The sequence below is a fragment of the Glossina fuscipes genome, unplaced genomic scaffold, assembly GCF_014805625.2.
Source record: "Glossina fuscipes isolate IAEA_lab_2018 unplaced genomic scaffold, Yale_Gfus_2 1, whole genome shotgun sequence".
NCBI classification, from domain to species: domain Eukaryota; kingdom Metazoa; phylum Arthropoda; class Insecta; order Diptera; family Glossinidae; genus Glossina; species Glossina fuscipes.
In genome coordinates this window covers 30395493-30410234 of record NW_023998415.1, presented here as the reverse complement: position 1 = coordinate 30410234, position 14742 = coordinate 30395493, and the positions used below count along the sequence as shown (strand labels likewise).

The window sequence follows — 14742 nt, the reverse complement described above, 5'->3', positions numbered from 1 at the left end:
AACAGCATTAAATTTTGCACAGAAATTCATTTTAGAAAATTTTGAAAAATTTATTTAAATTCTTAATAATTTTTTTTTTTTTTTAAATTAAAGTTAAAAAACACTTACGAGCCATAATTTTAAACATATTACATAGTAAGCTTAATTTTAATGCAATTTTTTTTTATTTTTTTTAAATTTTATTTTCAGCTAATTTTTGATTCTAATTAATTAACTATGAATTCAACAACAGATGACAACGATGATCATTGTTATGTGATTTTTAGGCACTTTTCATTCTTTAAGTTTGCGATGGCGTTGCGATTTTTGGGCTAAAAAAAAATTTGTCGAAAATATACTTTACTTTTGCTCTTCTTCTTCTTAACTGCGTTACATGTATTTTTTTTTTTTGTTTTTTTTTTTTGTTTTTTGACTCTTTCTACAAATAAAGAGAAATTTGTTTGTTTTTTTTTTTTTTAAATTTTACCATAAAATAATTTCAAAATTATTAGTTATAAAAAAAAAAAAAAAAACTTGAAAAGACAAGAAACGAGAGTTATCTGTCTCCGGGCCAGCACTACAGTGTTTAATCGTTCATTCTTCGTTCGTTCTTCATGCTTAAGCTGCAAGCAAAAAAACCGTATAGCGAACAATCTCTTAATAGTATAATAATAAGTTATTATGTGTAATGTTTTTATGATCTTTACTTAACCTATATAAGTTCATTTTTTTGTTTTTGAAACTGTAGTGCTGCGATAGAGGGTTTTCTGCAAACTTTTACAAACTTGGCTTCGCCTAAATCATCATTTCGTTTCGGTGGTATCGTCACATTTCGCTTCAGTTGCGATAGGACTAGTTTCCTTTTGTGACTTAGATTCCTCGGCCGCTTTGCCAGGTTTTTCATTTTCCACTTCTTTTATTACCTTAGCAGGTGGTAACTGCTGACTTTCATTTTCAATATTGATCATACCTTCTGGTGGGGGCAGTGGGATCGGTTCTTGAATCTTGGTGGCATCGGCCGGTTTCTGTTCGTTTGCAGAATCTTTAGTTGCCTCATTTGTTGAAGAGATTTTTTCTTTGGTTATTTCCTCACCTGATGCACTTTTCTGAGGTTGTGGGGCTGCATTAAAATCATTGACATTTGTAGCGCTAATGCTCTTTTTTGATTGACTGCGCTTAACATTTTCTTCGGCTTTGGCTTCCAAGACATTAATAGAGGCTTGTATGCACTTTATGGCTTCTTTGCGTGCCAAACGTATGCTATCCTTGCCATTCGTATCGATATTATCCAATTTCAAAAGATTACGTGTTAACATTTCATCGAGATACACATACTCTTTATCTCCGCGCGTTCCGGTAAACTTTTCAACATGCGACATTAATTCGAGGACATCGCGTTGTATATCTTGGATTTTATTTATCGAATCCATAGTATGTGGTGTTTGAGGTGGTATGTCTTGTGCTTGTTGCGATTGTTGTTGCTGCTGTTGTTGTTGTTGATGAGTATTTAAAGGTGTAGGACGATGCGATTGCTGATGGAAGGACGTGTGCTGTTTGGGTGGCGTAAATGACCTACAAGGCGTTGAGGTTGAAGATGCTGAATTCTGATTTGGTATTTCTTTGTTGTTAATGATAGGCTCGGAGCGCCCTTCAACGAAAATAGGTATGGTGCGTATAAAGGTACCACCGGGTGTTTGTGGCGGTGGTGGGGTTTGTTGTTTATGATAATGTTGTTGCTGTTGTTGCGGTTGTCGTTGAGGTGTGTGGTACGATTTTTGATATTGTGACTGCATCTGGGGACTAGTCTGAGAGCTTGTATATTGAGAATGTTGCGATGAAAGTGGAGGCGATGAACCCGAATGTTTATCATTAATTGGTATTTGTTGTTCATTGGGTGGGGCCGAATGTGAACGTGTTCCATGCATTTCTCTTTCTGATTTCACGCCCATATCCACAGTATTGCGCAAACCCTGCTGACTAAGATTTTCTGTGGGAACAGCATGATCAACTTCCGAGCGACCTGCGGGATCTTCCGTTTGTATAGCAGCGTCACAAACCTTTTTTGTCGGTGACTGAGGCATGCCGGTATAATATTGAGTTTGCGCTGGTGGCGGTCCCATAGGGCCCCCAGGAGTACCAGAATGTGTGGCCTGCGGATGCATGCCGGCATTTGGCGCATGCCTATGACCAAAACTCTGGGGCATGTATTCACGAAATTCAGCAGGCATACGATGAAAGAAGTCATCATCTTGTTCGGTATTGGCACGTCGACGACCAAGCGAATTGAACTGCGGAAAAGCAAAATCTGCAGCGTCATCAAAATAACGAGAAAAACCATCAGTACGAAAATGCGGATCATGTAAACTAATACGCTTACGTGAACCTCCGAAGCCCGTAAAAGGATCATGTATACGTCCTAGACGCGAGCGTGGAAACATATCCATATCTATATCCATATCAGGTTCAAAGCCAAAGTCCTGCTGTAATGGAAAAACAAATAAACGAAATATATTAATCCCAATCGCTTAGCTTTCATATAAAAAATTGAAAAAATATTTTATAAAATATTTCACAAAATTGTAGATTAGTAGACAGACATCTATCTATCTATCTATGCCTTATCAAAACAGTGTTTATGTTACTTTTTTGCTTAATAATTGCGGTGCTCTTTTTTTTTTTTTTTTGTATTATTTTTGACTACAGTAACAAATTTTTTGCAAGGTAATGATATATTATTTGTAATAAATATGTATGTAACGTCTGTGTTGCAATTTTCACGAGAAACAATTCACGAAACTAAGAAAAACAACACATGAATATTTTTAGCTATGATTCATTTCGATTTTTTTCTTCTGTTTCTTGTTTTGGTTTTAGTGTTTTCACAAAAAAAAAACAAAAAAAACAAAAAAACAAAAAACCAACACTCGAATTTAATCACAAGCAGGTAAACATAGCTATCATCTTACGTACATGCGATTGAATGTAGAAGGTGTGCGCTTTAAAATCGGGATACAGTAAATTTCTTCACAGAGATTAAAACAACGCGCGTTTGTCTTGAATATCTTTCCCTGCAGAGAATAATAAGCATAAGAAGATGATATCTTTTCGTTAGTACGAAATTCTGAGTCTATAGTTTAGCAATATAGCTTTGTTCGCTCGATCGTCGCCAAAAATTTTATTGGCAAATAAGCGTGATGGGCCTTCGAACACTCTGACGGCATGGTTGAAACAAATAAAAAACTCTATAGTGTACCACAGCCTCTCATTCAATACACCACACCACCATTCTACAGTTGCTAATATAATCACTTTTCAAAATAAGACGTCATATGGAAGGTGATCGATAAAGATCTCCGATCCCATGTATATTCTATAGCGTTCAATTATCATATGACATCGAAACTATTTTAAAACATTGCCGCCTATAGGTTAAACATAAAAACACAAAACGGACAGACGGAGCGACAGATTTAGGAACGCTTTCTAAATCGATCGGTGTAATAAAAAGTGAGTTTATCTCAAATCTTTCCGTGTATTGATTGCATATACCTGCACAATTTTGTACCATGGTTGGTGTAGGGTACAGAAAAGAATAATCATAGGCTACTAGCGAATTCCAGCATAAGGCAAATGTTTGATATTGACCCAATTATCTATTACTTTATGAAAATTCTTAAATAAATTAGACGCGCCAATAAATAAAGCGCCGATCCCGTAAGCAAAATTTTAGTGATTTTTATATATTCGTTTACAAAGAATAATGTCGAAAAAATCAAGTCAGTGCTTGTTCGGCATAGTAAAATCGTTAGATGAGTAATATATTTTTTAAGCGAAAACACTGGCACACTTTCCGTTAAATTGGAAATGCTTCCCTTTTCTTTTTTTTTTTTTTTTTTGGTATATATGTTGTTGTAGGGATACGCAGGATTCACTTCAAAGCTGCACTACATTTTTCATTTGTTTCGCACGTTTCTCAAAGTCGAAATTTTTAATTAATATATTTTTGTAACTCTCTTTGTAAATAGATAAGCCAGCATGCCCAAGTCTTGCGAGTATACTGCGTAAATGTTCATGCTTTCTTAGTTAATGAGATGAGTTAATGATGAGGCGATGCAAACATAATGACAAAGTTAACATACTTTGATCCTTCGCTGACCATAACTTACTAGGTGGGTAGATGTTTTTTATATAAACAACAAATAAATACTTTCCTCCCTCTCTCTGTCTATCCGTCCGTCACTATATCTCACATATATATGTACATTCATAACTTCATTTACATGTTTTGCAATGTACACCCATTTACGGAAAAGTACCCACACTCGTACACACACACATAAATAAGCGCGCGCGCGCGCACACATACACACGTAGATACATACTTGAGCAAGCAGTCGGAAATGGTATTGAAGTCATAGAGAATACAAAAAAAAAAAAAATAATATTTGATTGTAGGGCGAATCTGCAGCTGTAAAATTTTCAGAGAAGTAAAGACTTCGCTTACATAACATTTCTAGATAATTCTGCCATTACCATTTGTTGTACAAGCTTCATATTGGGAATCAGGTTTTTCATGACCAACACTAGCACTTATCTCTACTACCTCTAGCGTAATAATCGACTTAATTATCATGTCTATTTTTACCTTATCATAAGCTCGCTGTTTCTTTTCGCTGATATACACATATGCACACACATGTATATTCTTATTCTTATTCTTAAGTTTGTGTAAATGTAATTGGCCATTGCCACTTTCAATATCATTTATCTGATACTTTAAAAAATATTCGAAAAACTAACATAGTACACATTAATAGAGGAATTACTCAGATTTCTTAGGCAATTCTACTTATTCAATACGTTTATCGGAGCGATTTAGGTAAAATGAAAACCTGATTTGGTTAGGTAGATCAGTTCATTCAAAATTTTTTGGTTGCTTTCGATGCTTTTTAGCAAACTATGCTGACTTAAGAGGTTTATGAAACTTACCCAAAAGCAAATTTATGCAACTTAAGGTTTTTATCGGCATGACTGAAATGATTAAATCGATTCATCTGAATTTACTATAGCATTGCACTCTTATTCTCCAGTGCGATATATAAATATGATTGCTACACATGCTTAGGTTATAAATTTTCTAAGCAACATCGTCAGGTTTTTTGTTTTTGGAAAGGATCAAAACTTGAGAAACTTTCATACAAAAAAGACTACTCTTGGACCGTAATGCCTATGAAATGTCTGAGATTAAGTTAATGTTACAAAGAGTATATAGCATCTAATTCAAATTGTTTAGACAAATGCACATTTTTTTATAGCCTACACTGCTTTGCGATGCAGACTTATATTAAGCTTGTGCGAAGGTATGTAGCACCCAGAAGGGCTTAAGATTGATTTTTTTTTTTTTTTTTTTTTTTTTTTTTATTAAGCTAAGCTTGTTTATACGTCTGATGTTGGTCCATGTATTTTTGGATTACATCTATATGTCGCAATTTATGATATATTTTGGTGAAATTTGCTACATTGACGTGCTTTGATCTCAGGACGAAGGCTATTGTAAACTGTTCGGATCGGGCAACATTTTTTAATCACTGACCGTATAATACTTTACTTGAAAAGTCAATACATGAATTAGTCGAGGATAGTGTAGGGTATTTAGTGGTGTGCCGTGTCCTACTATATAGTTTAGATTTTTTTTTTTTTTTTTTTTGTTTTAATTTTTAAAAAAATTTTTTTATTTCTATGATTTTTGCATTCAATTGCATTAATGCCATGTAAGAAATCTGTGTTCGTTTGAAGGCGAATCATATTACACATTGAACGCATTAAAAGCGACATAGCTTACTGGAAGCATTGATATTGTCAGTTGGCCGATACCGTATACAGAAAATTTATATAGCTTTGGCAGATATTTTTTTTGAAAATCGCAGTTTCTTACAGCTTGTGAAATTTTTTTATTATCTCTTAGATGATCTCTGTTTTCTCGTCTAGAATTTATTATTACAGTATAATTATAGCATATTTGGTAAATAGTAGTAGTAGTCTGCTATGGTAGCAGAAAGAACTCAAAATTTGAGTAAAAAATCACTTAGGCTCTCTCTCTCTTAGTACTCTTAGGCGGTAAATCTTCTGCTATGAATGACAAGAAAATTGAATTTTACTACGATAATAGCAGAAATTGAATTGCTGGTAACTGGTAACAGGTTCGGGCAATGTTTGAATGAAATTCTGTCTGCAAAATTGTGATCGAATTAAAAAAATATTGAACAATAATTACTTAGTAAATTTAAGAAACTATTTCTCATGTGTGTATTATTTAATTATTTTTAGTGTGCTCGTATGGTGTACTCTACAATTGTTGAATGCAATATATATTATATATACAGATATATATCTTCGCTTCGAAGACCCTTTTTTTCTCTTCTTCTTCATCTTTTTTTTTTTTTGTTTTTTTTTATTATCCCTTTTCTTATATTTTAGTTTATATTTGTTTGGTCAGTCCACGTGCCATGCATGTCCGGATCTTTTCTACATCATTTGTGTATATATTTGACATACGTTTTTTTATAGTAACTTTCGGCATAAAATTCTAGTTTTTTGTGTGCGCTACGAAAGCAGACCTTCTCTCCAGAATTACACCCTTATTGTATTTTAAAATAATCCAAAAAGTAGAAAAATTGATTTACAACATTCAGCAATTAATTTAAGCCGATGATATGCATTTGCCTTTAGAAATTTCAATTTCCGGGTATGGATGGATACACAAAATCTATAAAGCCAATTTAAAATTCTATGCCGATCAGAATTTAGATTAGATCAGCTTTTGTATAAGCATTCATAAATTTTACAAACAGAGTGAACACATCCTCACATGCTCTCGATCTTTAATTATTATAATACAAAATAATGATACAATTAATGATAATATGAATTGAATTATATAGCATAGTCTAGTGTAACAAGATCGGTCCGATTTCCACCTGAAAAATCCAGGTTCGACTTCTGATGCGGTAGACCTGCTTTGGTAAGCTTCACTTTTAATGAATAATTATGAATAATTAAAAGAAAAGAGATACAATTTCTCCAGAACAGCTCGAGTATTACTCGAGTATTAGGCTAGCAGAACTTTCAAGAAGACGCGATGCACGCTAATAATAAACTACACTCAGTAGTTAATAAATAAATTTACGCTAAAATGTCAAAGGCGATGTACCAATGCATGCTTTACAAATGTAAGCTAAAGACGGTGTGGGTTCATTTCCACCCACCTCCACTAAGAAGACGAAGCAGAAGGAATGGATTTTATTATTAATTTTTGAATTTTAATTTCCAATAACAATAATAATAATAATAATTTTTTTCGCTCTTATTTAGATCGCGGAGCCAACGCACTCTTTTAAATAATTATTAATAATGGAAGAAATAGATTGACTTGTAGAAACTACATGGGGACAAAGTAGATTGACTTTTCGTCTCAGTATTCAACTTACAAGGGTATAAATATTGTTTGCATTTGCAAGCCACTGAGTTTACAATTTTAACCCAAATTAATAGTTTCCTAGGAAATAAATATAAATTTTAAAGTTTTCTAGTTAAGATCATATATGAGTTGACTCATATACCAGGAAATTGTTACTTAAAACATATCAGATCATGAGCATAAAAGATATCATATCATATTAAACCGCATGCGCGGAAATGCATTACTGAACATTATCGATATCATGATTGCGGTTCCTGATTCTCAAGTCCTAAATGAAAAAAAAAAAAAAAATGAAAAAAATTTATAAATTGGGTAAATAAGTGCGTAAATGAATTAATTGCAAAAGTTAATGTGATATGGATTTCCTAGCGTGCCTGCTAATAAGCGAAAAATCCTGCATCTTGGAAAAGGAAGAAAACGTTTGTGGTAACTTGCATAGTGGCTGACTCGAAATCGAAAAAAAGAATTGAGCTTTTTTTGAATGTTCAATTAAGTTCGGTAGCTGAAGAATGGTGAAGCTGGTCCACTTTCACTTAGCTAGAGACTTGTGCTGCTTGCCTAATACGATTCACTTATTTTTGTGATAAGATATATTAAATAATATTTTGCTTCCATATGGAAGTCTCTTATATGGGCGCGAGTCCAAACCATGAACTTAGGTAGATTCGTATAATGGGAGGGTTGTTCAGAAAATAGCCCCACATTGTCCAAACTTGCTACAGTTGATTTCTACGTCTGCTCCATTGCAGATCAATTGTCATCGCAAACTATTAAATCCTAGAGCTTTTCACCCCATAAAGGCTTATTTTCCATTGAAACCTTTGTGTGGATTGAAGTCTAAAATGTGGACTGATTTAGTCCGAATTTGGTATAATTAATATTTAGCCAAATTACCATTATGGTTCAATTTTCACTATGAAATGTAGAAAATCAAATCTCTTTGTCATATAAAGGCTTGCTTGTCTTGTGAACTCTGCTATGGGAGGGAGTTGAAAAAATTGTCGCATCGGATACAAGTTATTCACATCAATTTAATATTCGGAAGGATAGATTCTTTGCGAAATTTTTCCCATTGCAATTTTTTTCATATAATACCTTTTCCACAATAACGGTTTATAGGGGATAAAATCCAATCCAAATTTAATAGGGCCAAAACCGGTTCGCGCAACAAATTTGATTAAACTGTCGGAGAGGCAAGCACAAAACGATTCAGAAAACAATACTGAATCTTCTGATTGTCGTATATAACCGCACAAAATTTTAGCTCTGTATCTTAGCTAGTTTTTGGGTGATGAACGAAACAGATGTTGTTTCGTTTACATTTTTTAGACAGGTGTGTTTAATTCACGTTGCAGTGTAGGCGTGCCCTTCGAGTAATTTGGTCTGCTTTTGCAAAATTTCAAACTAATACGTGTTATTTCTCTCCCGGAGAGAATGTTTAGCACAGAGAGAGAGACATGGACAGGTGGATGGAGATCGATCGCCTAAATCGATCTCGAATTTAATAATGATCAAAAATGTACATGTCTTAGAGAATCTTCAAAGCCTCCTTCTGTTTTGACAAAATATATGCATTTTGATATTTCGGTAGTCGATATCTAGAAAATGAAAATATAACTTAAATCTTTAATATTCGCCATTGCCATGTTGATGATCTTTAATTTATATATCGTATCGTAATGCATAGATACAAATACATATTTTTTAAATCAGAAATTTTATATGTTTTGACAGCACTTTTTAGACAATCGTATACAAAATCGACCACTAACAGAAAAGAAGGCCCATTGGACATTTTTTCGATTCAGTACCGTCAGTATTATTTTGTTGATTTACTGAATTAATTATAGAAGAAGAAAGAATTTAAAAAATACTGAGACACACACAGAGCTGTATTTATTTATATTATTTTTTTGTACTGGTCGGTGAATATTTCTTTCGATGCGGATGCGAAGTTTTAGAATCTACAGGTTGAAGAAACTCAAGAATTGCGGGGGTCTATTGATCTTCTTTAATTGATTTTTTTGAATTTATACTGACAGATGCGAAAAGTGATTATATAATAAGTTGGTCTCTCAGCTGCCTTAGTATAGAATCGATTTGGGTTAGTAGATATGATTTCACTTAATGGACAGATAGACGATTCCACTGGTCAATGGATATTTCGAAACTGCATATATACGTTTGCCAAACCTAGTGTATGCTTGGTAATTAGTAGTGAAATTTTAAGTCGATATCCGCCAAATTTGTAAAATTTTATTAACAATATTAATATAAAATTTCTTTCTTTAAATTTCGCGTTTTCCGCTTACTCTTATACTTGGTCTCAGGCTAATGATGTGTAAATGCGTATAAAGCAATTTCCGCTTTTTATCTCCAATTTTGGCGAGTCTTAGACTTTCAATAACCGATGAAAAACGAATATGACGAAATACGCATCGGAAGGAGGTGCACCCTCATTAACGCGATCTTCCTGCAGACATATTATACTTTTGGTTGTGATTTTTACGGACGTCGTGACCGCACACACTAGCTTGGACGCTAATATATATTTGTGTCAATAACATCGTTATTAGAACCGGTTAATTAAGTTATTATTATTATTGGAAAAATATTTAAGAAACAACATGGTATACATACCTAAAGGTCAAATCAATTAACATTATGATAATTCAGACTTCAAAGTAATGAAAAAGTTTTTCCTTTCACTGTGAATTCCGACAGCAATAAAATTGAAATTTCTTTATACATATACGCGCACATATACAATTATATCGATATTACTAATTGAAAGAGTTTTTGTGAAAAGCGCAAAAGTTCATAAAATGAGAATTGAAATTATTTCTAGATATTCTTCTTAATTGATTTCCGTTTTCTTCTCTTTTGTTTCTTTTCTTTTTTAGCTACTTTTGAATGAATAAATTTTTTCCCCATCAAAAAAAAAATAGATAAATAAACTTTTAAATAAAATTAACGTTAATGATAGATTGTTAGTGCATGTAAATCCACTTTGTGGATATCAATTTTTACTATGAAATGCAGCAAAAATAATCTTAATATTTTTGCAAACCATGGAGGATGCGGACATGCCGTTAGGCTTAGTTTGCCATGGGCATGTTAGAATTTTCTTGAGCTCCAGCTGCAAAAAATATTTGAAGGCAAAGCTATTTAAAATAAATACATGCATATATGCATGTGTGTGTGTGTGTGTGTGTGTGTGTGTGTGTGTGTGTATGTGTATATATACAAAGGTATATAATGTATCATATACACCGATATACCAATTTTTGGATTGACCTTCATGCATCATTACTTAAAAATAAAAGCCAAACCGGTGTACATCACATTATTAAAAACAAAAGTCTAAAGTAAGACATATGTACATATATAAATGCATACATATATGCATTATACATATGTCGTGACCCTGAGTTTTTCATATTTTAAACTTGCGAATATCTATCTATAAGTAGAAATATATAAAAAAAAAAAAAAAACACATATTGCGGTATACTTTTAAAATAAGTTTTGTCTTCTCTTATATCGATAACAATAGGGTGTACCGTACAGGTGTAGCTGCCAAAATGTTTTGATTTTTTCTTTACTTACATTTAATCTACATTTGTAAAAGGCATTTTAATACCCCTACCGTTACTTGCGGTAGAAGAGCATATTAAGTATGTACGAATGTATGCAGCACCTCCACCCATTCACTCATCTTTTATTATACCGATCGATTCAGAATCATTTCCTAAACCGATCGTAGCTTGTCTGTCTATCTGTCCGGTTTTCTTGTGCTCAACCGCACAGGCCCGCCATTTTTGAGATATTTTAAACAATTTTGGTACACTGACGTGCCTCGGCCCAGCGACGAATGCTATTGAAAATGGTTTGATTCGGACCAAGATTGCACAGATCGTGAATTGAAAAAGCGAATTGAAAAGCGAACTGTTACGTCGCTCAACCAGATTAGTGCCAACACTTGGCAAACTGTTTGGTGGCAGAGTGAAATTCTTTTTTTTTATTTATATACCTATTTAAGGGGCACATTAGATTTGTTAAACATGTGTATGCGTGTGTGTGTGTGTGTGTGTGTGTGTGTGTGTGTAGCTCATTGAAATATGCGTTGCAATTTCCATAAATTATATACATGCATATATATTTTCCTGATCGAGTGTGGAAGTGACCGAAATAGCCATGTCTATCCCTCTTTGTGTTTCTCTTTCGTTAATATGTTAATTATTACGATTTTAATATTTTACTTTGAACAATAAACAAGCTAGTTCTCATTTGTTCTTTCTTGTTGGCACTCTTGCATTTTTGCATCCGCCGACAATTACTGCAGCTACTAAATTTTTCCAAGATTATCGTTCACTTGTATAAAAATATGCATACAAATATATACGACATACAATATATATATATATATATGTAAAAATGATTTACGATATCGATGAATCGATATAAGGATTAGACTTAATCTATCCTGCTGTCAAATATTGTTACAAACTAATTACCAGCTAACTTAATTTCTTGCTCGGCTTTAATTTTCATTGAAGACATTCGACGATTTAAGCTGTTTCGAGACTTTTATAGAAAGATGGGATGCCAAGTCACATTGACAAACGGAATTCAATGAATTGATTGAAGTGAAATTCAATTTTTAATTTGCTGTTCAAACATCATCATCCTTAAAGTGATTCATTATTGATGATAAAAAATGAATGATGACGCAACAATGTCAGTGGACAGAGGCTATGATCGAATTTTATGAACAATTAAATTGTCACAACTGGGATATGCTGGGCTTGGGGAAAGCTATCATTTTCAATGAGTTTCTGCAGGGCAGCAAGCAACTTTACGCCAACAGACACAGTGAGGTAAACAGTCCATTAGGAGCGAGACAAATAACTTGCCAAAATTATTCGCTATCATATCAATATTCCCCATATTCTGGCAAAATTTATTGCAATTGAGATAAGACGTTTCCCTATCCTCCACGTAGAGTTCATTGCTTTGCATTGATTGCTTCTTCAATTTCCAAATAGAAGCGTCTTTAGGAAGTAATTATCTTATTTTTACCTATCGTCTCAAAATTTTCATAATAAAGGGATAATGAACAGTAAGGGTAATGAATGATAATCTTTGAATTCTTTGCTTTTTTTTTTTTGATCAATATTTCGTGATTTTAGCTACCGATCAGAAAGGGTTGAAAAAGAAGAAGAAGAAGAAGAAAAAAAAAACTATGAAGAGTAGGTCGACTATCTTATTCTGGCCGAAAAACCGAACTATGTTTATAAATGCGTACACGGATTTTCTCTGCGCATGAATAAAACAGTTAACCAAAGTTTATGTCATTATACATAGTAGTTTACCATTGCAGCCGTGTGACCGAATGTTGACTTTTTACATTGATTATACAGTGAACTGCTATAGCGGATGAATATACCCGATTTCCAATCTTAAAGTTAATATTATTTTTTTTTAAAAAGAAGCACTCTCTCCCTTAACTCTAATGATTGCTCTAAAGATTTCCAGGCTTACAATTTACAGTCCAAAATGATTTAAAAGGAATTGAGTAAGAAAATGTGATTGCATCAGAAACTCATTTCGTCAGGCAGTTACCATTGAACTTGATCAAGTCAAGCCTTTAGTGCGCTTCGCTCAACATTTTCTGCTTCCGTAGCGAAAGAGAGAGAGAGAGAGAGAGACTTCACATTGACCACGAATATTTGCGTGCTTGCCACGGAATTATGCATGAATTTCATAATATATCGAGAACGAGCAACAACACAATCGCAACTGACTCTTCACTTATTCGCTTGTTTAGTTAGTGAAAATGCGTCCAAATTTCAATGACTTTGCTTTAATTATTTTATTTTATTTTATAGTTACGCGTGTAAAAAGGAAAATTCGAAGAAAACAAAGTCAGTTACCAGTAAAATTTAATTCAAATTTAATTTCACTCAAGATATATTTATTTTGTATCTAATATCGATTTGCTGATAAAGTTTCGATGCTCGTTTGTAGTTTCTATCTCTTTTCATCACAATGAACGTAAGAAATAGTAACGTGTTCGTTTTAAGCCAAATACGATCGCTTCTTGACATCGTGTTTGGTTTATGATTATTAAAATTTTTTTTTTTATTTTTTTTTTTTAACATATATTACGTTTTCTACTAACCTGATAGGAAGCCGGAATCGATTGTTGAGTTTCTTGCTGCGGGTGCTGCTGTTGTTGGTTGACTCTAATGTGCGTGCTTGGCGAACCATAAGCGGTATGCGGATCACCGGGTACATAATGCTGCGCCTGTGTATGATACGGAGTAGCTGTTGATCCGACATTACTATATTCATGATTTATTGGGATATTAATGCCAATGGGAGCAGCTGTGTCATAGTTGGAGCTTTGGGAACTTGACGAATTAGAATTTGGTATCACAGTGGGTTTCATGACGCAAACAATTTTTTTAAACGAATTAGTCTAAGCTGAAAGTTTAGTTTTTCTAATTTTCACAAATTTACGCAACACTGTAATTAAAAAGATCAAAAAAAAAAAAAAAATACAAAAAAAAGAGAATACGCTCTTCACTTCAAATCTTCTTGTCTCGTCGTTTCTTTTTTTTTCACTTTAATTTCGGTATTTTTTTTTTTTACTTTTTTTCCGTTTTGGCTTTTTTAGAATTTCCCAACGTTCGAATTTTCTAAAATTCACTCGTTTTATTGGCTGTTGTTGTTGTCGCCGTCGTCGTCGTCGTTGTTGTTATATTATTCTCTGCTCTCTAGCAAATGAATGTTACAACAAGGGATGAGAAGCAGGTCAATTTTCTAATGAGTTGATGTTTGCTTTTTATTCTTAATGGGCGACGATGTTGGAAAATTCTACAAACCGTTAATTGAGCGTTTTTCTCATAGCTTCTCACTGCAGAATTTTTCTTAATTAGTCATGAATTTTTTTCAATTTTTTTTCGTTTTTTCTTTTTTGAATTTTCATTTAATTTTTGCTATATTTTTAAATGTTTTCAATTAATTTTTCCAAAATAGCATGTAATGTTTTTTTTTTTGTTTCTCTAATTTTGATATTTCTTAATTCCTTTTTTTTTTTTCTTTAGTGATATTTTTGTTTTTTTTTTTTTTTTTTGGGGATTTTCATATGACTGTTGAACGGGTCGAGCGGTTCGAAACCTAAAAAAAGTATTAGAAATTTTTGTGTTTAATTTTTACATCGAAGCGTTACTGTCGTTTTAAGAAAGTATCAACTGCTTATTGTAACGCGACCAATT

At 33.1% G+C, this 14742-nt stretch overlaps 1 protein-coding gene across 3 annotated transcripts; it reads right to left on the bottom strand.

The window, feature by feature from the left end:
- Positions 1-737: 737 nt before the first annotated feature.
- Positions 738-14461, bottom strand: LOC119645184 (BAG domain-containing protein Samui). Of its 3 annotated transcripts, XM_038045170.1 has the most exons (3): positions 13644-14461; positions 2357-2459; positions 738-2284 (listed from the first exon to the last, which is right to left on the bottom strand). In XM_038045170.1, exons 1-3 carry the CDS (start codon positions 13911-13913, stop codon positions 783-785), a joined length of 1875 nt encoding a protein of 624 aa, XP_037901098.1. In that variant the 5' UTR covers positions 13914-14461; the 3' UTR covers positions 738-782. The 3 variants fall into 3 exon arrangements, with proteins under 3 accessions (XP_037901098.1, XP_037901096.1, XP_037901097.1); XM_038045168.1 differs by having other exon boundaries at positions 738-2459; XM_038045169.1 differs by having other exon boundaries at positions 738-2456.
- Positions 14462-14742: the final 281 nt, after the last annotated feature.